This window comes from Mycteria americana, chromosome 1, assembly GCF_035582795.1.
Source record: "Mycteria americana isolate JAX WOST 10 ecotype Jacksonville Zoo and Gardens chromosome 1, USCA_MyAme_1.0, whole genome shotgun sequence".
In the NCBI taxonomy this organism is placed as follows: domain Eukaryota; kingdom Metazoa; phylum Chordata; class Aves; order Ciconiiformes; family Ciconiidae; genus Mycteria; species Mycteria americana.
The window spans coordinates 205,388,422-205,414,922 of record NC_134365.1 but is presented as its reverse complement, the minus strand read 5'-3'; the positions used below and the strand labels follow the sequence as shown (position 1 = coordinate 205,414,922).

General features: G+C 37.3%; 2 protein-coding genes across 11 annotated transcripts in view; one reads left to right on the top strand and one right to left on the bottom strand.

Annotated features, from left to right (window-relative positions):
* Positions 1–245: 245 nt before the first annotated feature.
* Positions 246–17,301, bottom strand: KBTBD3 (kelch repeat and BTB domain containing 3). 9 transcript variants are annotated; one of them, XM_075491013.1, is made up of 5 exons: positions 16,703–17,301; positions 8,769–9,016; positions 4,833–5,907; positions 2,941–3,001; positions 246–483 (listed from the first exon to the last, which is right to left on the bottom strand). In XM_075491013.1, exons 2-4 carry the CDS (start codon positions 8,990–8,992, stop codon positions 2,966–2,968), a joined length of 1,335 nt encoding a protein of 444 aa, XP_075347128.1. In that variant the 5' UTR covers positions 8,993–9,016; positions 16,703–17,301; the 3' UTR covers positions 246–483; positions 2,941–2,965. The 9 variants fall into 9 exon arrangements, 8 of the variants coding, with proteins under 8 accessions (XP_075347128.1, XP_075347121.1, XP_075347122.1 ...); XR_012773822.1 differs by having other exon boundaries at positions 2,941–5,907; XM_075491006.1 differs by adding an exon at positions 10,176–10,514 and having other exon boundaries at positions 246–5,907.
* Positions 17,302–17,966: 665 nt separating this feature from the next.
* Positions 17,967–26,501, top strand: part of AASDHPPT (aminoadipate-semialdehyde dehydrogenase-phosphopantetheinyl transferase) — a 34,370-nt gene continuing 25,835 nt past the window's right edge. For both annotated transcript variants that reach the window (XM_075491003.1, XM_075491004.1), the window contains exons 1-2: positions 17,967–18,195; positions 19,296–19,521. In XM_075491003.1, the coding sequence (XP_075347118.1) occupies positions 18,052–18,195; positions 19,296–19,521 (370 nt within the window). In that variant the 5' untranslated portion in view covers positions 17,967–18,051. The remainder of the gene's footprint in view (positions 18,196–19,295; positions 19,522–26,501) is intronic.

Below are 26,501 nucleotides of genomic sequence, written 5' to 3'. Positions count from 1 at the left end.
TGAGTGTGGTAGCAAACTGATATACAAAGGATCTACAAATACAAGGTCCAAAGATAATTTTAAAACCCCCCCTCACTGCAGTTTTCATGCATGCTAATGCATCCTTGGCTATAATCTAACATTGAAAATGTTCTCCAGCTGAAAAAAGACAGAAAAAAAAAGTAGTTAACCTCATTAGAAACATTGTAGATTCTCTGTATTTTGAAACTCACTGAAAAAAATCACACCTGAGAAGGATTCAGTTGCTTGGTGCTTTATTTCACAAAAGAATTAACATCTCAGCAAACATGTACTATCATACTTTCCACAGATCAGCAGAGCCCAGGCAGCAGCAAAATGTTACTGATCTCTATGCTTTATTGGATGTTAGAAGGGAAAAAAAGTAAATTGAGCATAATGTTCAGCTATAAATATTGTCAAATACATCCCTGGTTTCAGTCTGTTTTAATTAAAATAGATCTTATGCTGCCTCCTGTTGGTCACCTACAAACAGAAACATCCAAAATTAGACTCCACATTACGAACTGCAGACAGCACATTCTATAGCCTATACCTTACCTACTACCTACTACTTATCAGAGGAGGTATACAGCTTTCTTCATGGAGTAATACCAGACATAAATCTGCCCCAGTAAATCTACTCCATTTTGTGAATATAATGAATTTTTAACAGCAGTAAACTGACTTACTACAAATGTATTTAGAATACAGAAAATAAATTCATTAGTACATAAATAATAATCATCAGGTCTGTGCAAACATAATCAATATAAACACCTGAATAATTGATATTTATTATAACAACTAAACCAGTATGATAATATTACCAAAGTGCCATAATGTTTTGATAGCATTCTTTAAAAATTAAGATTATCCAATATAATAATTACTGGATATTAAAATCCCACATACAATATATATTATCTTCATGTGTATTATACTGGTCATGCTTATAATGTGTTCTGTGACATATAATAGAACACTATAAGAAATGTTTTGGTTACATCGTTTAAGTGCAAATAGTAGATTATAACTTTACATGCAATTTGTATGTTTTAAACATCTTACTATATTTCAGTGAGAACATAGGAACTCATTAATCTAGTCATCAACTATTTTTAGAGGAAGGTACTTTTTCATAAAGTACTGTGAGCTTTGAAAAGTCAGAAAAGATGTAGAAAAACTCGCTTTGCACTAATTTTGTCACTTTTTTTAAATTGCATAACAGCTGTGTAGACTGAAAAATCTATTTGATCCAGACCTACAGCAGTTACTCATGCAAGTAATCCATATTATTCTGAGTAGTGTAGTCAACTTCGCTGAGATTTCTTACATCATTAGCGATTAATTACAGGATTTGGAACATAGGCCCTTAATTCTATCATAATGCCTTGTTTTTAACCATGACTTTCTAACACAGCTTCTTCTGCACTCAATTCTGCTATCAGATTTAACTCTCTGTATGTGGAATTGTGGCAAACGACCTTTTTTTCCTCTGTGAGAGTTGTAATGCGGGCTTGCTTACCTACATAACTGAAGAAAATCGTACTGTTTCACAGTAACTTTTCTGTAAGCAGTGGTATAAAGTAACTGACAGTACTACATTATTTCCTGATCACTGAGTAAGAGAGCTCAACGCCGTATGAAATCCATGAATGATCTGTCAAACTGGGAACTGACACTAGTTCCTGTGCAAATATAGCATACAATATTAAAGAAGCGTGTCCATTTTCCAAATTAAGCTTCATTCAGATTTCACTATATATATACTAATAATGAGTAATTTACCACATACGTCATTGCTCTGTCTGATGTCATGTGCCAGAGGCTTATACACATAGCAAGTAGCTGGATGGAAGACTGCCAAAAAAAATTTGCTGTAAGGAAAAACTTAAGAGAAAAGAGCATCACCTGAAATACTGACTGACTCACTTGCTGTTTATGTGACCCAGCCATTTGGTCATGACAGTGGCAATTAAAAAAACCTCGCAATTCTCTAGTCTCTTCCAATTTGCATAGCTATTTATACCCATTTACTATGGGCATAACGTTACTTTTCTCATTGCATAAATTGCATACTCATATTACTCGGGTATAAAACAACACAAAAACATGAGCAGAGGAGAACTGGGCCTTGTATTTCTGATGAAGTGACAAGTTGCAATAATTAATGATTAGTGAAGTCTCTATGCTACCATGAGTAACCTTATTAATGCTAAAACTACTGTTCTCCTATATGTCTATTTTTCTCCTAATGTTTCAGTAAGCAGGAATAGTATTCTCCATCTCTCCTAAACTATTCAATATATTTGCTTTGCACTAACAAAAAGTAGTTGTGTTCCAATATAAAAATGCTTGCATTTCAGTATGGTGATTGTAAAGGTTACCTAGCTAAGTGTAGTTGTAATATGATTTGGAGACTCACTATGAAAAGAGCAAAATAATTGTGGAAGTTGCCTGAAATACTGTTAACGACAAGCTATTTACTTCTACAGAACTGACACACACCTTAATACAAATAAATTATTGAGTGGGAGGGTTCCACTCTATTTATATGTTCTCCCAACGTGCATAATTTTCATTTACATCCTCATGAAAATATTTATGGTGAATGTTATCCAAATTCATAAAGGTATCTGATAACAAATTAGAGAGTCAATCACAGAATTGGAACTTCCTATTGTTTACTGTTTAAAACAGAAGTGTGTTGCTAGGCAATATTAAGCTTTAAGCATTAATAGTGAGCTTGAGTTTTGCAAAAAGTACATGCAGTAGTGATGTGATAATTAACTTGCCGCGGTCGTCTCAAGGCATGTGAAAGACACTTCAGGTGCCTCACTAAATTTTGTTCATTTTTAAACTGCTTGGAAAAGATGTGCTTAGATGTTTAGAACCATTCTGTCTCACATAAGAGAACCTTAATGCTTAAACGATACTTACATGGAACATAAGGGCTCCCAATATCTTATCCAAATAGCTGGTAGGAAAGAAAATTCTCAGGCTGTGGAAGATTACAAATGAATTTATGAAACCTAGCTAATTTCAGTGTCCTTCTGTCAGACACAGGTCCCACTTTGTATGCATGAGATCAAATTTACTTCACAATGTATGCCTAGACTAATATTAATACTAAAAGTCCATTACAATTTTAACATTATAATAGATGACTACTGAAAGTTTATCAAGCAATATATTATGTAGTGTTTACCATGTAATATTTTAATACCTAAAAATTACCATTAAGTACAAGATAAAGTGTTTTAATTCATTTAAACCACTATAGAAGTTAAAAAAGGGAATTCTTTCACCTCAGAAATACTATTTACTTTGACTTTAAATATGGGGATTTATTTTTTAACTTTGTATTTGATGTATGACAAGATACGAACTTTTCCCGTAGTTAACCGAAGCAACAACTAAAATTTATTTTACAACTTGCTGCTGTAAGCAGCCTAGTGGCTGCTAAGTAGGTAGCACTGGAGACTTCAGAGATGGAAGACTTCTGTTAGAACATCCTGAAGTGTTTTTTCTTTAGTTAACAGCATGACTGAAGCAAAGATACCACATGAATCATCCATCCTGTAGAAATCTTGCCCACCCTGCAATATGTTATCAAAGTTTATCTTGCCACAGTTAATGGTTAATGGGATGAAAACAGGAAGTACAGCTACTACTAAGGCACAAGGATGGAGAAAACCTGGTATAACTGAAGAGCTGAAGTAAGATGATAGGAATTATCAGTCTCTTCAAGTCAGATACCTGGTTTTAATGCTGTGAAGGTCACTTTGGCTCTTGCCCTTGCTAAGGTCATTCTAATAAGATCAAGCTGACAATGAATTCCTCTTACAGGTTTATGAATATAAAAAACCTAACTAAAGCAACATTAATGTAGATTTCTTTTAAACTTCAGTTACATAGGGAAAACAGTATCACAGTCAGTTTTCTCACTCAGCAATTTGTCTACTGGGACAACTGAATATTACAGAAATAATGGCACATATTACACAATGAATTCCTCATGACTATGCTTTTTTGAAAAGTAATATCATTTTGCAAATTATTCAGATAATTACAGAGAAGAGTTGCATATAAAATTAAGTAATACTTTCTATATAATGACTAGCATGAATGACAATTTAATGGACTCTTCCAAAAGCAGTTCTATAGCATACAATTTAAACCGAAGATTTAAACAAGACAGTACATATTTTTCCATCTGTAAATTAATACCTAAAAATCTGTTCTAAAACTTGTGCATTTAAATAGATTCTTTTGACTCAGGAGTTTCAAAATTCTCCAGAGCAAATTGTCAGTACAGATGACCATGGGTCCCTGTATTTATTAAACTGAATGACCTGACAGTAAAACTCAGTTAAGGCTCTTGGCATTGGTGAAACTTCTTCCCACTCAGACCTACTACTATGGTAGACTTGAACTTCATCTGTGATTTCTTCTGGAGCATAATCACCACCTAATATATAAATTTTGTCTTCTGTCCCAACTGCCCCTGCATTAAAGCCAGCACATTCAAAGGATCCTTCCCCTTTCCAAACACAGGTTTCTGGGCAAAAACTGTAGACCTTGTAGGTGGAGAGATCACATATGTACAATGTACAGTTCACTGGAACAGCTTTGATTAGAGTTGCATGGAAAAATTGCCCAAATTCTGCTACAAGCTCAGACCACTGATCAGTCATAGCATTATACTTAAAGAAACAGTCAAGAGATGGATTAAAGGCATCAGTAATCTCTACTTCTGAACCAAGGACGTATATTATATTCTGACATGCGCTTGCTTCTGGATAGTAGATACCTCTTGGTAATTGGCTTACCGATTTCCAATCTTTGGAAAGAGGATTATAGGATTCTACATCCAAAAGACTTCGGGTTTCTTGAGCTCCTCTGGTCTTTCCACCTATTACAAACAGCTGATTCAAGGTTACAACAGATGTGTGCATTGTCCTTGGTTTTTTCATAGCTGACGCTATGGAGAATTCATTGCTGACTGGACAGTAGCACCAGGTTTGGTCAGTGGCATCATGAAATGGTTCAGCAATATGAAGCCTGACAGTCCTGTAACAATTCCCTTTACATCCTCCAGTTATAAATATTTTTTCTCCATAGCTAGATAAACTTGACCCTGGAAGATCAATCATGTGTGTATGTGGTAGTTCTTTCCATTTATCTGTTTTGATGTTGTAGCAGAATGTATGTCTGTTTTCTCCATCTTCATCAGTTTTATGAACAAATATGTATTTTTCCGTTGTTGAAGGACGTGCATCTGGAAACAGTCCACTGAAGTTTTGCACACTTGTAACTGCATCATTGACTATTACTGAGCAATTGGCACTCTCAAGTAAGTGTTCCTCAGAATGTAGAAAGTCCTGCAAAGTCTTCTCAGGTAACTGGTGCAGTCTCACTTTTTTAATCAAATTAGGCAGATATTTCTGTCGTGTTTCTAAGTTGTGTTTGGTCCATTGAAGGACAGCTTTCAACACTGATTCTTCCTCAGGGACATTTAGTTCATCAGCCTCGAGACATTTTTGTAATATCTCAAAATTCATCTCCAAAAAATCACTTGATCTGAGCAGCAAGGAAAAGTGGTGCTGTACAAAATCTAGTGCATGATCAAATAAGCGGACAGAACCATAACTTTCTGATAGAGAAAGCAACTGTAAGCAATTCACAAGATCAATACTTTTTATTAGAAAGTCACTGCAAGCTTTGGAAAGGAGCGAAACTTGAAGAAACGACGACAGTTGGAAGAGCATTTCCACATTATCATTTGTTATCTCTGTTTTTCCTGTGTAAGCGTAATCAAGAAAAGCTTTCACTGCCTTGGGTGATAGATTACTAATAGTAACATTGCCATCATCTCGTTCTTTCATATTAACTTCAAACATGGCTCTGTGAATAAAATATAGAAGATACACACACAAATTAAAGATCTGGCAAACAGCAGAGAACGCTGATGCGAGAGGAAGGAGATAATCAGGGGTGTATAAGGTGGGCAGGCTGTATAGGTCTAAAATGTGGAGGTTCTCATAAGTAAGAACAATACATTTGCTTGATATGGTTGAAGAAAAAAGGAGTGGTGATAACATATTCAAAGTGATGGCTCATAAAAATGATAGCAGCACCTGTGTTTTGTATGGATTTTCACAGAGAGCGATGAAGTCTGCAGCTCTCAATGCGAGAGAAAATGTGAAATTGTTCGGGGCAGCATCAGTTTCAACAGCTTGAGAAAGAAAGGCTGATTTAAAAAATATATAGTAAAAAAGCCCCATGATTTAGGTCATGCACTGTGGATGAATACAGAAAATTAAGTGAAAAAAGGCCTTCCAAATTGCAGGCTGAGCAAACGGCAGGAGGATGGATGATGGGTGCATTCCTCAGTCATAAAAGCAGGCGAGGGGTGAAAGAGGAGAAAAAACATGAGGAAACTTACTTCTTGCTTTAGAGTTGACAGATAGATGTATGGGTACAGGCAGATGTCAGAAAAAAATGAAGTTTTGACATAGGATTGCATGACAGAATGAAACTTGTGCAGAAAGTAGATTGTGACTGAATACAAAGACGATGGTTGAAATCGTTGAACAAACTATTCATCAGTAGATTTGTGCAAATTTTATTAAAGCTTTGACTACTTTATTACTAAGTATGTAATAACATTTAACTATTTTGCGCAATCTAACATGGCAAGATAAAATAATTAAAGTTTTTCAAGCTGGTAAGTGCTGGCAACAGAATAGTGCTGCAACATCCCTTGTCCTACCCTCCCAGAGCTATCACAGCCATCAGGCTGTGATAGCAACGGCTTCTGAATTTGACAAAAGATGACAGTGGAAAAAGATTTAGATAAATCATCAAATCCTAAGTATATAATCTGGATTATTAATACATCGTAGATAGTTCCTATTAAAAAAAGAGTATTATATTGTAGTTCAGTTATACAATTAGTATCTGTACGGTATGTGATTTTAAAATCCCATACTTCTATGAAGCTAAAGAGAAAAAAAAAATCACTGTGTATAGCATACTCTTTGGGAAGTGAACATCAGGTAAAGCAGGAACTTGTCTGATCTCCTGAACAAGAACATAAAATTACAATAAGACACTTATGTCCCAAAGACTTTTTTGCATACTAAATGACGATCCTTAGAATCCTTTCCTCATTAACCCAAGAGCTATGATACAAATCTCTAAATCACAGAGTAAAACAGCAACTGAACAATACTAGTAGAAGGAGAGCAATCTAGGCAAAGGCTTTGATTCTGAAAGCTAACAAGTAGGGAGAAAAATGTTGCTGAATCTTGTGTCTACACAATGAAACCAAAACTAAGAGAAGTCCAAAGGCCAAGGAAGACAAAAGGTGTTTCATTTTAAAATTTATCTAGTGGACCTAGGTACTTTTTATTCCCTGAAGATAGTAAATGGGCCTTCCATTCCAGGACAACTTATGAATTTGATGGCTGCTGTTATCAACTGTTACACGCAGGGAGAGGTCTCTCCTGGCAAATTTTAACCTGAAGAGCCTGTAGGTAGTGAAAATGCCACATATGTTACCATGTGCTTAACTTGAGTTCTAAAAATTACCACTGGAAGCTATTTCATCCTCATATTCCTTTCTACCAGAGCATCTCTGTGCTGTCAAACAGTAAACACTTGAAATGCAAGTAGTTTGGTGTCTCAGAGAAAAACCAAATCTGCTGCTACAGTGGAGAAATAGCTTATTTAACTTGCATTTCTTCTTTTTTTCAGTAGTCCTAAGAACACGTCTAGCCCATGTCCTCTGTCATATATGGCAGACTCCCACAGACCGTAGGATGCTCCAGGCCATTTGAAAATAACACTTGTCACCTATGTAAGGGCAACTGAATCAAGCTCATTAACTCATTTCCAGGAGCCCATTTTTCATTGTTAGAGCATCTTAGCTTTGTGTTTTAAGTAAAGAGTGTATTTGGAAACACACTTTCAGTGTGGAATTGCAAGTTTGAGCCTTACTAATAAAAAAGTTAGCAAGGTCCTTCATAAATTAATATCCTGTATGTGAATGATCTGCCTGTCCCTTAAGAATGCATAGCTTTAAGCACTAGAAGGAAGATCACAGATCCATTTCATGCTGAAAGGCTGAAAATTGTAGTTTAGAAAAAAATGTAAGATCTGTTTAAATACCTCTGAAGACAAACTTTACTATACTGACCACTCATCTTAGAGAAACAAAATCCAGCCCCATTCCAAAACCATGTACAATTTATCCACAATTGCTCAATGCAAGATATATTTGTAATCAACTATCTATGTTTCACAATATAACGTGTCAAAGTACACAGACTGTCCCATACAAAGCCAAACAATACCCTTGCAGACCTTCAAGTACAGATACAGGCAACAGAGAAGTCTTAAAAATACACAACTTATATGTCAATTCTACCTAAGAGCAGAACCATGCACTTATAGTTTGACATTTGTATTTCAGAGTGTAGTCTGCTCTCTGAATCTCAAATTCATAGAGTCATGTCACTTTGGAAATACAAACAGATTTATTTGGGGTATGGTTAGGCATCTAACACTGTAGTTTTGTTTTGGTGGGTTGGGGTTTTTTTTTGCTATCCTTAATATGATGTTTGAACACTTTGCTCAAAACTCTGCAGACATATGTCAGTTGTGATGACTTATGTTTTTAATATTTGTAATTATATTCCTTCCCTCCCTCCCAGAGAACTTACAATCCATTTCCTGCAAACTCATGCCAAAATTAGGTTTACCTGAAAAAATCACTGCACGCTGCCAGAACACAACGATGACAAGGAATTATTTCATCTTTCACAAGAATTTTAAAGTCAAAAAATATATTTTGTTCTCTGAACTTTTGTAGTACTTTTAGAATTTGTTGTCCATGACCTTCAGCCACTAAGGAATTGATTTTATTTTCAGGAACAGAAATTCCATTGCAAATAGGTCTGCTAATGTAATCCCGTTGATTGGCCATGGTTTCTTCAATCTATTCCTGAAACTGAAATAGAAAAATAAGTAATTGATTCTACAATCTTACTATTTTTAAAAAATTTTTTAAATTAATGTACCATAAAACAAACGAAAATTTCCCAGAATTGAATTTGGTTTTTAAGTCCTATGCACAGTTCTAAGTTTGTGTTATAGTGACTTTTACATTGAATTTAATTTGATAATAAAACTTCTACTTTGCAAAATATATACACACAGCATACTTTGAAAAGTAAAATATCTGACATGTATCAAAGAACAACTCTACAAATAGTACCCACCTGTAGGAATTTTTTCAATAAAGTCCACAGGAAGCACACCAAGGAGTGTGTTAAAATTTTTAATGGTCCTTTAAGAGAAAGACTAGCCCTAGGCTTACCCTCAAAAATCCCCAAACTCTTACAATTTGATGTGAAATGAAGATGGAAAAGGAAAACTTTGTTACATGTTTTCAGATTCCCAAAGGCATATATGTATACTACAAACCCCCAAACTCAAAGCAGACCAATGGTCTTTCTACAGCTTACAGTGGAAGGAAGATACGGGCTACTAGACTACTTTCTAAGTGGATTCCCATTAGGCATTCCGGACTAAAATAACAATACAAACAAACACTGACAGCCTGGCCTAATCACAGGATTGCTAGGGCTTACCAAATGGGGTCACTTAGAGACGGTTTGGTGACAGTGCAACTTTGAGTGTTTAGTCAATTGATACTGATTTTATCTTGTACCTCTAGTCTTGCTATGAAGCTGTATGTTTGCTTACAGCTTATGCTGCACACTGTGAACTTCATTTACAGTGGGGTAAATTAACTGGCTTCAGAACCGATTTAAGACAGTGCAATCTCCCTTTCAGCAGCCAAGTTTTTCTGGTGAAAATCCCTATACTGAAGTGCATTGTTTGTACAGTAACTTGGGCTTCACTATTTTTTACATTAAAAATATTTACTCCACTTTGACAACATAAAGAAACTTTAAACACGAGTATATTTTATTTACACCTATTTAAAGTGCTATTTATACTGCTACAGATGCATAAACTGCCCTTACTGCAAATTTGAGTCAAGCTTGCCTATTTTAAAGCTTAAGGAAACATTCCAAGGTTTTTCTATTGCAGGATTCTGCTTCCACAATTCCAATTAAAATTAGCAACAGATAATGGCCCACCTGAATTGACAAAGAAGGGGATAAAAAATTCCAAGCCAAACCCAGAAAAATAGTGGTTTGGGGTTTTAATTTCATGAAAAGGCTTATCTGATAACATGATACATTCAGAGCAAACTAAGCCATCAGGCAGTCTTCTTCATGGGAGGTACTTTCATAGCAGACTGATCTATACTTTATCTAGTCAGGTAGCTCCAACCACAAATAGACCTCCATGTCTCCTGGAATAGAAGAGATCCATTGATCTTGCTGCCAGCACTGGCACCCTTGGAGCAGGCATCTTCTCCTTCCCATGGCCAGACAATCTCACGTATTCACTCTTTCCATTCTAAGCCTGAGGAACTAGGAAAATACAGAAGAACAAGACCACCATTTATTCTGATAATGTATGGCCTCATAAACCCCAACTTCCATAAATCATGAAGTTTTTTTGTATGTCAGAATTCTCTAGAATACCCTTTTCTTATGAACTTAAGAGCCTGTTCCTCAAAAGACTGAAATGTTCAAAAGCAGAATTGTTTCAGTAAAATTAGTTTCCCACATTTGAATGAAACTTGAAAAAAAGTAAGTGAATTTCAAGGTTTATTTGGCATCATGTAAAGTAACACTTCTTCTAAAGGAAATGTAAACCTTTTCAAAATTCTGGAATTGATAATACATAGTAGATGTGTTTCTCCTTTTAAACGCAATTTCTATAGCAAGCTCTGACCTACTACTTGCTTTCTGTAGGTAAAATTACCAATTTCAGTAATACTCATCTTTGTGTAACAAACACAGAAACATCTAATGCCATCAAATCCATCTCTGCTATTTTAGGCAAAGACATCACATAATCACTTTCATAAAAGCAATCTATGCTTCAGGAAGTTTTCTTTTACCGCCACTATTTCCACAGAAAGACTATCCCAGTACATTGGTGCCAAGACTGCAAACCTTCTTTTAATTACACAGTCAATTTATTAATGCTTATATATATTTGTTCTTCTGTCAAAATTGTCATTTGATTTGATTTTTCCCTTGTATATTTATTCACTCACAATTATCAAGAGTGTTGATATCCTCTCTCAACTTTTATTAGAACAAACAATTACCAAACTTTCCAAGGTCCATTTGTAAGACTGAATTTTTGTTTTCCTTATTATTTCTTGCAGTTTTCTCTTCATCCACTCGTTTGATCTCATATTTCTTTCACTGATATCAGATTTGTTGTGTACAGCATTATGGTTAAGATCTCATCAGTGTCTCACTACTCCAATTTGCGGGTCACCCAGTGCATCCTAATCCTAATCTGTAATAGCAGTGTCTCCTTACTTGTTATTCAAAGCAAATTTCAGCTGTGTACCTCTAAAGTTTTTGTCCATCATTAAGGAAGATACTAATGAATACTGTGCTATGGCTTAGCCTAATTCACCCTCCCCTCCACTCCATTAAAAAAATAAATATTAAAAAATTCAATTCTCATCTCCCTTGTAGCCAATTCCTGCTTTATTTGATAATTTTGGTACTAATTTACCACTTTTCTGAATCTGTTGATGATTTTGGAGCCCTCCAAAATATCTTAAAAATTCAGCTAAAACTTGTTATGTTAAACAAGGCCAACTAGCATTTATAATTATTTCATGCATTCTACAAAGCCATATGAATTAATCAATAGTTATATTTATAAATATTTGATCAAGTTACTGACAAAGGGTAGAAAACATAGGGGGTGCAGACATATGTTGCATAGGTCTGGAGTTCAGGAAAGCTGGGAAACAAGCCTCCTTATATTTGCTCCATTTACTCCCACGGGATTCCAGTTACAAAGTCTGTCTTTACGTGGATTACCGAGAACCAAACTCCAGTAGAGGTTCATTAGAGTTGGGATCTCCTACTTTTGTCTCTTTACATATGGCTGTGTGCCATACAGCTTCTTATCATGGCAGGCAAAGGCTATATACGCAAGCCCTCTTCCATCATCTGACCCACCGGGTACTTGCCACACAACCAGGCTTCCAGCATCTCCTGTAACGTGACACATCAGACCCGGAGTACTGGCATATGTGACTGGGTATTGCCTGCGGTGAGATCAGATGTGTTCTCTGATGTGACCAAATTCAAGCTACCCTACCACTTGACAAAACTTCTCTGCTCACATACTGAACGTTTACACATCTTATACTGACAAATGCCTGGTTAGCTATTAGCCTGGTTTTCTGAAAAAAAAAAAAAAAAAAAAAACACAAACCCAAAACAAACAAACAAACAAAAACAAACAAAAAAACCCAAACCCAACCCAAAACACAAATACAAAAAAAAAAAAAAAAAAAACCCAAACCAAAAAACCTCCTCCAAAACCAAACCACCTTAAAATTAATACATTTGCCCTGTTCTTCTGCTTGAAAGTCACATCAACAATTGGCCCATTGGCCATTACGGTGAAATTCAATACAGACTTCAAAGTTATTAAGGTCAACCCCACATAATGGGGAGAAATATCTACCTCTCAAAGCTATCTGTACAGATCTCCACTTGAGGGGCAAGGCATTCTGCACACCTGACAGTTAAGTGGCAAGAAACGGCCAGCCTCTGTATGGCCACAAAGCAGCTAGCACTTGCACAGAAGGAGGTTGGGGATGGTAAGGTAATTTTGGTCATTACAGTGGATGAACTACGGGACCACCTGGGAGCTCTAAGGGTAAGCGCATTCTTATGGTCTGTCACAAAGTCCACTAATAAGGACCCAGACCTCATTAGTTCTGCTGTTCGCAAGACCGCTCTGTTTTAACACTGGCCTTTTGCCAAGATGATAAGGGATGGAGCAGCCTCAAATGAGCTTGTTGATCCAGATGCTAGGTAACCACACCGAGAGGTCTGATAAACCCAGAGTCAAAATATGAGATATACACACATTCCTATTAGTAGTATCTAATCCATTGGTAAAAAGCTACAAGCAAATGTTTAACTGACCTTAATACTTAAATATATCAAGCCAACAGCTGCCAAAAACACTCACTGAATTTCTAGAGGAAGTTTTTTACTTCACCAATGCTAATGGTGAAGATAGTTATAAGACATAACATAGTTATAAAGATTTTCTTTTAGTCGGTGCTATCAACAATCCTTCTTAGATGTACTTATAATTCTGTATGTGGAAGAAGTTGAAATGTGTAATTTATTTGTTTATACTTATCCTTTGGAAAATCCAGCTGCCCTTTTGAGTATCAATTTCATAACCTGGATATTTGTTGAATCCTAGATATTACAATAAGGGACTGTAAAGACAGCATACTGTTAAACTTATACGGGAGTCCAAAAACATCCAGGACAGCCATTTTCAGAGTATCTCAACAGGCATACACTAAAATCAGAACCACTGCAATATGCCTCCTAGAAATGGTGTTCACATCCATTCTGCCAGATTTGAAACAGCAAAGCAAACTGAACTGCGGGGTGAACTTTGAGCAGAGATGAACTTTTGTTTGTGCAGGGTCTACTGTAGCTCTCACCAGAGCATCGATCAGAACATACTCATATAAAGTACATTTTATAAACACTTTTGCTGAAAGTCAAAATAGCCTTAGATGCTGTGACTGACAGATAAAATGGTTACAGAAGTTTAAATATGCTAATGAAGTTCAGAATGGTGTAAGATGTGCAATTAATTCTAAGTGAATAACAGAGTAATATTTATTAAATAAGGGAGGGCAAGGGCCTATGTAATAAGAATGGAGCTTGAACACCCAGATGAGGACACAGGGTACAGGTTGACACTGGGGAAGACTTACACCAAACTGTTTCTATCACTTTATAATAGTAAGTGAAAAATATATATACAAAAATATGTGACTTTGTAATAGCCTACGGAATGTTGTTTTGCAAAAGTATTGAGCATACGTAAGTATTGTGTATACGTAAGTTAGCACTTTGTCAGAAAAAGCATGTTAGGGCCATCCATGCCTGCCTGACAATAAACATGACCAAACCTTCGTAATGGGACTGAAGCCCGAGACTGTTCCCAGCACAATGGACACCAATCTTACGAGGCATGTATGCATTCAGACAGTACAAGTAACATTCTGTGTGCAGATGTTCTCTCTCTACCAATGTAGCTGGCAAAACCAGTCTAAACTCAACATTTATTAGTACTTTACTATTTACAAACAATTGTAAAACAATCTATCTGCTTTATTTCAAAGCCAATATCTTATGAGAAATAAATTGTTCTTCAAGAGAACATGACCTTTGTCACTTATCCTTCTCCCACCTTGGATAGTATGTCTTACTAGACAGCAGGATTTTAAAAAAAGAGAAATCTTAAATGCTGGTATTTTACAGCATACTTTATGCACCAAGGAAGAAAGAATTAAGACCAATGAAGATAAAGAAATTGTATACATTTCTCTAGAGAAGTTTTAGATTTTTTTTTTTTTTTTTTTTTTTTTTTTTTTTTTTTTTTTTACACACAAAACTTAACTGTACAGTTAATATAAGTTTTGAAAAGGTCAGGGTCAGCATTTTAAAATCTAACATTAAAAATAAGTATTATATTATTAAGTCTACTATATACCCATCAAGATGATTTGCTATTTTCACTCCTTATCTATTTAAAGGGGGAGAATTTAGTAATTTGTTAGCCATTTTTAAAGACAACACGCCCCACTACGCATCTAATTTAACTGCACCTAATTTAATATTCAGCAAGATGAGTATGAATGGAACAGGTATGTAAAGCATTTGGTGACACTTCTAATTGCTGACTAAAAAGACAAGAGTGGATTGAAATGTAATTAAATTATAAATACTAAGTACAAAGTTCTGTACTTTTAGACTGCATTATTTTTTTGACTGTCATTGACTGTCTAAGATTGAAAACAGAAAGTAATGGAATTCCAGGTTCCTGTCTGGAAATTTCAGTGCAACTCAGTCTCACAGCTTTTTCATAAATAACTGAACTTCAGAGAAAACTAATATTCAGTCAATCATTTTTAGACAATCAAAAAAGATGCATGTGACATTCCGAGACATTTAATCCACAAAAGTGGCATTTATCAATAATACATGTTGAGACAGTATTCTAAGAAGGAAAGGTGACACAGAGACTTTGAAGCTTTGGGCTCTTTAGAAGGGATTGAAAAAAACCAGCATGAAAAAAAAAAAAGGCATGGTACCAGTAGGAAGCAGTGAAATTGCACTGATTCCTGGAGGCATTCCAAAAGTGGAAAATTCCCTCTCTACAACCAGTGATTTTTAATTGCATATCCTCTCACAAACACATGAATCCATTAAGATAAAGAAAATAATCACTCAGAAGAATTTAAACTGACTGGTTTTTATCCTAAAACTAAATTTCTCAAATTCATCAAGTTCCTTCGGAAATTATTTTCTTAGCTAAAAAAGTTCAAGAACTATAATCTTCATTTTCAGAAAAAAAATTGAATTAAAATGCCATGCTGTACTTCTTATTCCAGCAAAAATAATAACTGCAAATTCTGGAAGATGAAATTACTGCTTTTACTGGGTTCTGTAGTCTGTCATTTCTGTATGTCATTAAAATATGTGTGTTTTTCAAAACATACATGCAATATTGAGCATACTTATAGAATAATTTAGCATAGCTTATCATCATAGCATGTTTTACTTATAATAAACATGGGTTTATATTGAATATATTCATAATTATATTCCATATTATACAGTGCATCTTGAACCTCAGGTTGCACTTACACTTGATGCTTATTTTTTAAAAAAAAAAATCAATAAATCCACTAGTGAAAAAACCTGCTACATGTTTACATCTCTCTAAGTAGAAAGCATGGACAAGTCAAACCTATTGATCAAACCTGAGGGGTTTTTTGGAACTAGGAAAGATCCACATTCCATTAGTATTATCACATATCTGTAACTAAATATAGATATGGCCACAATTTCCTCTTCAAAGCATGCAGAATACAGTGCTTGAAACATAAGCCTCACCTACAATTTGATATTGGTCAGCATTTTCCCGGGGGTTTTTTTGAGTGTGCTAAATCCTCCTCTGCTGTCAGTTAACTTTGTCTCTGTCTTTGGGTAATAGAGAAGGGAGTATGTATGACACGCCTTACTTGAATAAGTCATGAAGAAAAATGGGAATCATATTAAAAAATAAGTGAATTACACTACTGATTCCTTGCTGAAATGCTTTTTTCCCCCAAATGTTACTTCTGTGTTTAAAATATTTTGCAAAGACTAACCTATACTCAGTTATAACTGAGACTTATTTTAGGCAGAAAGACAGTTCTTCTGGCCTGTGTAGAAACAGCACTTTTTCACATTAACAGGGAGCTGGGAATGCTAAAACAACAACAACAAAAACCCCTATGAAAGATTCAAAGAAATACCTGAAATAATGTAATTTTAAGTATTTTTGTATCATTTGTACATGGTCAATATAGAACGGTTAAAGCATAAATATTTCTAAAGGCAAGAAACAAGAAGAAGGGTCATAAATTTTCAAACAGATTTTTAGCCATGGCCCAACTTCCAAACTGAAGGGTAAGCAAAATTATTACCTTTTGATGATTTTCAGATGGACCGTAATTGAGGGCACACGGGAATCCAGTTCTGACAACCATTACAGTTCTTAGCAGCACAAAGAGCACAGGATATAAAAGGCTTTTGTTTGGACATAATCTTTAGGAGCCAGAATCAAACTAGGGTGATGCAGTACTTTGCATCTGGTGTGTTAACAATTGTCTCCTCTTTTCTAGTCAATACAAAGCAGCAAGTCCAGGGAAGGCACAGAGGCCACCCCCGCTGCTACAGCTCCTGGCATGTGTCAGCTCTACCAGGGGCCGAGACGGTTCTTTAGGAGCATGGATGTACTAATGGCAACGATGGGGCCAGAAACACGGGAGGGAATCACTTGCCGTTAACATACAACGGTACCACGAAGAGCTCCCAACAGACACTATCCCCAACGGGATAACCGCGGCCCTGTCTCGCATAAAGCGGGGGCAGCCAGAAGCTACAGGAAATGACGTTCTTTTTGCCAGGACCCGGGTTATCAGCCATCCCCAACCTCATCAGCGCACTACCACACCAGTCCCTGCCGGTGCCGGTCCCCGCCCGCCCCTGCAGCCCGTCAGCGCCAGGCTCAGAAACGGCGACCGCCGCCATAGCCTCCACCCCTCGTCCCGCCCGCCCGAGGGAGGGCAGCGGCATCAGTGCCGCTACTGAGCATGCCCAGTGCGCCCGCACATGCGCACTGCGGTGCCTCCGTTCATTCTAAGGGAGAACTAATTCTGACAGGACAGGCAGGATGGTGCAAAGGGCTTCTCCTCCTCTCACAGCGCGACCGCGGGGCCCGGCCACGGGATGTGGAGGTCTCCAGCGCTGCCGCCTCTCCGCAACCGGCCGAGCTAGTCCCCCCCCTTAGCGTTCCCTCCGAACAGCGCGCACCCACCTGCAGCCAACACCAGCAGCTCCCCGACCATTCTGGCCCACCCTCCGCAGCAGCAGCGCCAGCAGATTGGCTCCTTCCGGTGTCATTCTCCCGCTTCTTGCACTCGGAATGGTTTCCCGGCCGTCAATCCAGGTGAAAGCCCGCCCACTCCCCGAGCGGGTTCCTCTCTGGGCTCGCTGACGACGATGTAGCTCAGCTGCAGGCACCGCCTTTCCCCTGATAAGCCGATACCCGGCGCATTCCCCTGTCACTCGTAGGGCATTCTGATACCGGATTGGCCACCGTGCGTCCACAGTGGGTCCCTCCCTCCGTCCCACCCACCGGCGGGGCGGGGTGCGCATGCGCGGGTTGTGCCCGTCGGTCACAGGGGCGGTGGGGGGCACCCCGCTGCCGCTGGGCGGCGCTGGGGAGCGCGGCCGGCCGTGGCCTGTCGCGCCGTGTCGCGGCGCGGGGGCCATGGGCAGCGTGCGCTGGGCCTTCCCCTGCGCCGCCTGGCGCCCCTGCCGCGACGAGTGGCTGCTGGCGGCGCGGCTGGTGCAGCCCGAGGAGAAGGACCGCATCGGCCAGTTTGTCTTTGCCCGCGATGCCAAAGCCGCCTTGGTACATGCTGGCGGGGGGGGCACGGCGGGGGGCGGCTTTCCCTCCCTCAAGGCTGGCGGCGTTAGCCCACGCGTGGGACTCAAAAGGACCGCGTTGCCCGGAGCCCTCCGTCCCGTCCCTCCCCGCTGCTGCGGCGAGGCGTGTGTCGCCAGCGGGGCCCTGTCCCTCCGCGGGGCCGTGGCGGAGGCTGCCGAGGGGCCCGAGGGGCGCGGGCGGAGGCCGCTCCGCTGAGGACCCTCCTCTGGCGCCGCTCGTGGCCCCGGGACCGGCCCTCTCCCGTGGGGATGCGATTGTCTTTCTGCAGGTTCAGTATTGCCCAATTTTCTGACTGCTCGTAGGAAAATACACCCTGCAAGGGCGTTTCAGGGAAGTAAATACGTTATAAAGTGTTAATTGCCAGCTCTACTTACACCTTCACTTAGTAGGAAAAAGGGATGTTTGGAGTCTGCTACTAGTTATTCTGAAAGACTTCACAAGTTTTATGTCGTGATGTCAAGTTAGAAGACAAAATCAACCTACTCAAGGAGACCGTGAAGACAGTAGTGTAATGTGTAAGAATAAAGCTGTTTTACATAGTTTGGGTTTTAAATCTCGCATAACAATGCGGTAGTAATACAGACTTCTGCTAATTAGTCTATAAGAAGTTACCCATCATTTTTAGCTGTTCAGTATTTCATTTAGTGCCTAAGTAACTGTACTGAAAGGAAAGCTGTTGAGACAGTTTTACTGTTCAGTGTGGTATAAAAAGTATTCATCTGTGCAATAAAGTATCCTAAGTAAGTAAATAAGGTAGAGAAGGAACTATTTCATGTAATTCTTCTAGGGTGGGACTGGTTTTTATGGGTCTTGTGTTGTCTTTATGCTAATAGTGATAACAAATGTATTGTATACTCAGGTCTGCTGAACTCTTTTGGTTACATTTACTTGACACAGGCTTTTATAAATGGGAGAAATCAAAATGGTTTGGCTAAAACATACTCTTACTTTCTATTGGCAATAATAAAACCACATTTTTTTAGGCAGGTGCTTTTATAGCAACCACAGATATTTTGCACATAGCCTATTAGTTCTGTATGAATCACTTGCGTTTCATTTCATAGGCTGGTCGTCTGCTGATACGGAAATTAATTGCAGAAAAGTTGTGCATACCTTGGAATGAAATACACTTGCAAAGGACATCAAAAGGAAAACCTTTCCTGGCAAATAACGTATTCAGTATCTATTCGAATTACAACTTCAATGTCTCTCATCAAGGAGATTATGCAGTTCTTGCAGCTGAGCCTGAGCTTCAAGTTGGCATTGATATTATGAAGACTGATTTACCAGGTAATGCATTATGGTGACCAAAGCAGATTCTGTGGTGTTTAAGTGCTGAACGTTTTAACATTTCCCAAAGAACCAATCTGTGTCCTGGAAATTCAGTGTAATTAGAAGACAGTGTATGAATGTATTGTGTATTTGTTTTTTTTATTGTTAAATGCACTCCTCATTGTTTATTTAGGGTTTTCTCTTATGCCGGATATGGATATACTTCCAGTTTAGAAAAGCAGAACCCTGGAAAACTAAGGTCATGAATCCTGCTATCATATTGGCAGGACCGGCATCTGCGGATATTTTAATTATGGGTTTGCTGTCTGTTAGGTAGAAGCAGGGATAACTTTCCAACTAGAGACAGTGGGATCCATCCCCATGAGAACTTTATAGGCTGTGACTGCCTTACTCCCTTGTCCCATAAGTGTGGACATTGTATGTGTCAGCACCAGGCCCAATACTGTGGCAAACTGGCATCAAAGATTTGCTATGAGTATGCAGAAATCCTCAGTGAGAAGGGATCATGAGGGAACACTTGAGGTGCCCCTGGTAAAAGACTAAACTTCACAAACTTCAGTTGTTGGCCTATTTATTTGTATGAAATGTTGCACTAACCTGACTATAGTAGAGAACTTCAGGACCCAAATTATAAATTAGAATTGTAGCAAAATGTATTTTTAAATACAGTTTTATGCAGATCATTTAGTTCAGAAATGTTCATCAATGCATGGCTGGGTTAAAGGAGAAACATACTGGGATTTACAGTTTACTGGAATTTTAGTTTTTGAGAATCCTCCTCAAATGTTTAACCAGATATGACAGTAATAGCTGTCTTCTTAGAAAATCTCTCTCCACAATCTTCAATTTGCCCAGTGTTTTATGCTACGAAATAATTTATGTGGTAAGGTAAAGATTCAAATAAGCCCTGACTGGATAACTTTCTCTCTGATCATTTTACACCTTTTTAATTATTATTACAAATGTACATTTTTGGTTTGGCATGTTTAACTAAGATGCACAGAAACTTTACTACAATCCAAAATGAAGTTCTTCTCTGTGACTCACTTCCATCTACTGTAGACCCTCGCTCTAAAGATGGTGGCCAGCATGTGGTACCACGCTATAGCCCGTGGAGGACCCCACACCAGCATAGTTCTGTTTTTCATGACAGGAACTGTGGCCCGTGAATAAGGCTGCACTGGAACAGGTACACCCCTGAAGGGACTGCAGTAATGCAGGGCCAAAATACCAGATTAAGCTCGAGGCCAGTGCTTTTATCATAGCTCTCCCACACAAAACAAAACAAAGTGATGTCCCGGCTGTGTCCCCTCCCAATGTCCTGCACACCCCCAGCCTATTTGCTGGGGAGGCAGAGTGGCAGAGAAGGCCTTGATGCTGTGCAAACACTGCAGCAGTAGATAAAGTATTGGTGTGGCATCAACACTGTTTTAGGCGTAGATCTAAAACACTGCCGTACAGGCTGCTATGAAAAAAATTAACACCCAGACCCAGTACCCTTGGAAACACTTTGCCTGTACTTGCCACAGGCCTTACTACAAGACCCCCTAATTGCTCGTTTTAAAAAGCTCTCCAGTTTCAGGAGGTAAATAGTGAAAATCAAAATGTTCAAACATTCTTCTTTGTATTTTAAGCCTGTCTTGGGAAATGAAAAATTAAGTAATTTATAGATGCCATATATGGAGGTAGGGATATCTTGTATCCTCTGCTGGCATTTTATGCAGCTGGAAATGTATCTAGCATTTTAAAGACATATTGCTGATGTCCAGCTGACAAATCTTATAAAATGTGTTAAACTCTCCTTCTGAAAGTAGGAAATAATTGTGAAGAGTAAGGGTTTAACTTTACATTTAGGTTTAGAAACATGTATTTGTATTAATTCTCCATTTTGGAATATAATGCATTCAACTTTGTAAGGGAATATATTCTTAGTTCTTTTCCAGTTAATAGAAAAAATATATTTTAACTTCAATATTAGCTGGCTTTATTTAAAAAAAAAAAATCATATCATCTCTACTGCTTCCTTTCTCTTGTATTTTTTACTTATTTATTCACTGTTCCTTTCTCATTTCCCTCACGTTAAATTGCTGAAGTAGCAGATAACTCAATGTCCATTGATCTATTGCTCATTCTGCAGGTAGTGTCAGAACAAATCAAGGTTCTTTTACCTTGTGTCTGAGTGTATTCTTCATTCAGTGTCCCTAATCACTGCTGTCATAAGAGGTATGGAATCAAAGTTAGGCCATCAGTATATATTGTCACTTACTCTTAGTTATGTCAACTTTAGCAGGCTAAATTTAGGAAAAAAATTATCTTGAGTTCATCGTATCGATGATGTTTTGGTTGCTATTCTGTTTCTGTCACATAGCTTTATGATTGCCTGTCCTAGGGTTTCCAAATAACAACATGAGGCTGAAGTTTAAAGTAGGATTTGGTATCAGGGAGAGAGTTTAATCTCAGCAGAAATGTAGGAAAAGCGGTGAAACCAAACTCAATTTTTAGTTAAGTAAAAACAGGGTTTAGATATGACATTCAGTTCTTAACTTCTTCGGTAGCAAGAGAGGCTTCTGCCAACATGTCCTAGAATTGTCGATGGCAGCAGTCATGGCCTCTTACCATAAAGCAAATATTGCCACATCCGCCTGGGCAGCTGCACTCAGCAGCTGTGTGGATTTAATTTGTGAATATGAGCTGGTGAGACTTAAGTAATGCTGTGAGATCTGATACAAACAGGCTTCAGTGTTTTTACCCATAGAGAGAAAAATGGTGGTTATTCTGGAGATGCTTGTGGTTCCAAAGACTAAATGATGGAATTAAATTGGTGCTCTTGTAATAAAGTGATACTGAAAAACAGTGTATCCAGATGACCAATCTGAAACAAGCTACCGACAGATGCAGCCTGCTAGGATTCCTAAATATGGGTCCTTTATCCACCTATATCTGCGGCTACTTTATCCACCTCTCCCTCTTTCATCAGAGATCTAGGTATATGTTAACAGAAAAGGGGGCTGTCAGAGTAAGTCACTGTATCCACAGTCTGAATTCTTGGTGGCAAGCTTCACAACGTATACAGAGGAGTACAAAATGCATAATTACAAAATTTCCATCTTTCCAGTATCTGAAGTTCCGCAGCTAGCATAGTCTGTCCTGAAGTAATTTAGCTGTCAACAGCTTGTATACATCTTTTCTATCTTTTGATAAGGAGAGAAAGGAACGTCAATTCTTGTCATTATACATAAGGAGTAACTGTCGTGTCAGCGCCTTGTCATGCAATTGTTTTCTACATTATGTAACTTTACATAAATATTTGTGAATTAAATAAAAAAAATACCAGGTTCCAGATTTTAAAGAGGTTTTGTTTATGGCCATAGATCTTCCTTTTTTGGAATTATAATTTAGGTTTTTTTTAAAAAGAAATATGATAGTAATGAAAACTTAGTAATTGTGTGTGGGAAAGTGAGCCAGCAAATAAGCAATATTAAGGATAAAATTTTAAATTATATTCTCTGTAATATGAACTAAAGCTAGCAGTTTTTTCACCTAAAATTTTTCTGAGAAAGATTTTTGTCTTAGTAGAATTACCTGGAACTGTTTTTACTGCTGTGCTATGAATATATAACTTTGACTTTACCAGTATTGTTTTATCTAATAGTTCCACTGAGTGGTGCTCTTGCTCTGCAGTTGCTAAGTACATTACACTTCTGAGAGTGAATCCACTATAAATCTCTTTCTCTGGAATAGCTACAAGGACAAAGAGTTCCCTATGTACAAAGTACACTACAGTAGTTTTTTGTTGTTTTGTTGTTTGTCCCCCCCCCCCCCCAATGCTTGTTTAAATACAAAGTACTTCATCTTATGATGTTATCCAACAGAATCTTGACTGAGGTCTCCAATATTCTAGTTCTTATATTCCTTTATTGTTCAACTAGTGAACAAAATATGCAGTGCAAATATACAAGAGAGTATCATGCAGCTGAAAGTTTTGAGAAATATACAAGTAAAATGTGTGCTAGCATGTAACAAGGAGACCTGGTGCACATAAACATTTTATATTGCTTCTTAATCTGTGCTATCTATTTTTGGTTTACTTATGTGCAATAAGAAGCTGCCTCTTTCCATATTACTTTTGCTGCATTATTAAAATCTGAAAAATGAAACTACTGCAAGACATAGCCTTCTTCGAAGGTGAAGGCAGGCCACACAAGAAGTTATTCTTAGCAGTGCAAATAGAGACAGTTCTACAAAAGTTCCACAGGTATGCAACAGTTTATCACCTTTTTTCCTCTATTCAGATATTGAACTAAATGTAGTGATGGTAGAAAAGGAAAATGCCCTCTTTAGGTATTGTGTGTTGTTGCCTTTTGGTAATCCAGCAGGTTATTGTTGTAGATTTAAATCAGGCTTTCAGTTTACTTGGTTTTGAAGAATTACTGAGGTCAATGATTTTTTTCTCTTCAGATCAGTTTAAGATGAACTTTTGAATCATTTGGGAAAATGCACACTGTACTGTACATTTGTTAATGGAAGTAATTGTGGACGTAATTTGGCAAGAGAGGTAATGCCTAGGAAATTATTTTAACCCTTTCACAAAATAAATGAGGAGGATTCTCACAGTACTACTGACTCCTGTGGAAAAACTCAGCTTGTGATAATGTATTTGATTTTTAACTTATGGACGAGAAACTTTGCAACAAGTGTCAGCTTGGTTTAAGTGGTGTGTGGGATGTTGATTTACCAGTCACTTAAACTCTATAAAGTAGAACATTTTCAGAGACTTAGGAAATGATTATAGCTTAATAAAGATTGCTTTGAACATTTGAAAAAAGTTTAGATCTTAGGTTCAAGAGCTTTCCTGCTGTGCAAGAGAATTTCTTTTCAGTAATGCAATTTTTTAGCTTAGATGGAATTACAAAAGTAAATAAATTAACAGTCCATTACAGATCTTTCATAATCAGCCTCCCATCTTTCTTACCTATTACGTTACAGTTACTTTGATCTGGACATCTCCAATCTCAATGTCATTGCAGAATTAAATATTTGACATGCAGTAAAATTAGCTTTTCTCATTAATCTTTCAGTTTTATGCTAGGTTTGCTTATTAAAAGACAAAAAAGGGTAAATTTTTTGCATTTGAATTTTAGAGAAAATTAATTTGATCTAAAAATACTTCCTGAAATGCTTTTTTAAGAAAGTAGGCTATTATGTGCAAACACCTGATTGAAACTGTTTTTATCTGAGGCAAAGAAATGAGTTAAGTTCTGTTTATATTTTTCTTTTTATTCTCATTATTTCATCACTGAGGTGAGATAATAGAAGAGATGATAGAGATCTTCAAATTGGAGGTATGTCGCACATGAATCAGGGTAAGTCCCACACAAAGAAGCTGAATACCATACTTCAGTCTAGCTAGTGGAGGAAAGCGCTCTCTCTCCAGCCAGTTATAAACTTTGTGCCATTTCTTTTGGTAGTCATAAACTAAATGGAGAGTTAGGCACACCTACATCATAGTTAAGATACTTGGCATGTCTTTTATCTAGCAGCCATGTTAGGTTTTTGAACTTGTAATGCTTTTTTAATTGCTGCTTTTCAGCTTTTGAAATAAGAATTTCTTGACCTAGAAAGAAATGCCAAACCAGATTGTCCTTTGGAGTGCTTTTGTCCTTCTTACGGTGCCTTAACTTTACCTTAAGCAAAGTTTTAATTGTTTTTGTTTTTATTGTTATAGTAAATCTCATAGCAGCTATCAGCATCTGATCTGTTACTACAAGAGGTAATTGCCAAATTGTTATCTAATGGTACAGCTATAGATCTGTAGATGAACTGTTTGGGATGAAGAAGTTAACAAAGGATTTAGGTATTTAGGTTAAATGTTACTTCTAATTGATTAAGGAAGTCAGAATTTATAAATATGTAAACAGATAATTTTTAGATGTACTGTTAAAACAGCTAACTAATATCCTTGTTGAACTAACAAATCATAGTGGTCATATGCCCTTACACTGAGTAAAGGAGGAATTTCTTTGTTCTTTTTCTGTTTGAAAATGGGAAGAAACAGCCATCTTAAACATACTCTTAAAGAATACATATTATATAGCAGTTTCATTATTCTGCTTTATTTAGTCACATTTCTAACACTGTTTTGACCTGGAATTACATCATGTTTGTAAAAACACTTGTACATTCTGGTAATTGATTAAGCACCAATGCTTGATAAACTCTGAAAGGAAAATTTGATATTGTGATTGAATCTCCTCTTTGAGGGGAAGTTGTTTCTTTCTTAAAAGCCTATCTTAGTCCTTTATGATTGTTTTTTAATAGGAAAACATAAAACCATTTAGATAAAATAGAAACTGATAGCAAAATGTAGAAGAGTAAAAATGAAGTTGTGGAGAATAGATATGTTTAAAATGAGGGTTAAATTAACAATTAAGAAAGCAAAAAACTTAAACCAGGAGCTTTTAGTAAAAATAAGAGGTGGAACAAAGAGAAACTATAAGAATGCTTGTCTGGTTTGGATTTTGTTTTTTGGTTTGTTTTTTTTTTTCCCCAAAGTATCTTTCTGCGCACTGAATTTACAATAATCACAATTTATTCCTTAATTGGTCTTTTGGGAAATTAAGTTATACATTCAAAATGAGGGGCTAAAGCGAGTTGAGGGGTTTTTTTTATTTTTTTTTTTTTTTAACAAAACTAAAAATACTTCTCAGCCCACACTAATGACAGTTAGCTTCGGCTTTCCAAATTAAGGAAGTCTAGCAGAAAGATGTGATGGGTGGGCCAAGGTTAAGTAATTATTATATAGGTATTAAGAATTTGCTTTTCGAGGCGTTTCTTACTAACACTGCCCATTTCAGATAGCTTCAGCTCTACAGATATATGTATTTGTTGCAAGAGTTGGAAAATAGAAGCTGTCTTTATTCTGTGTTGTCAAAAGCTTATTTGGATGTTTGTGCAAGAATTACAGTTTGAAGCTCTTA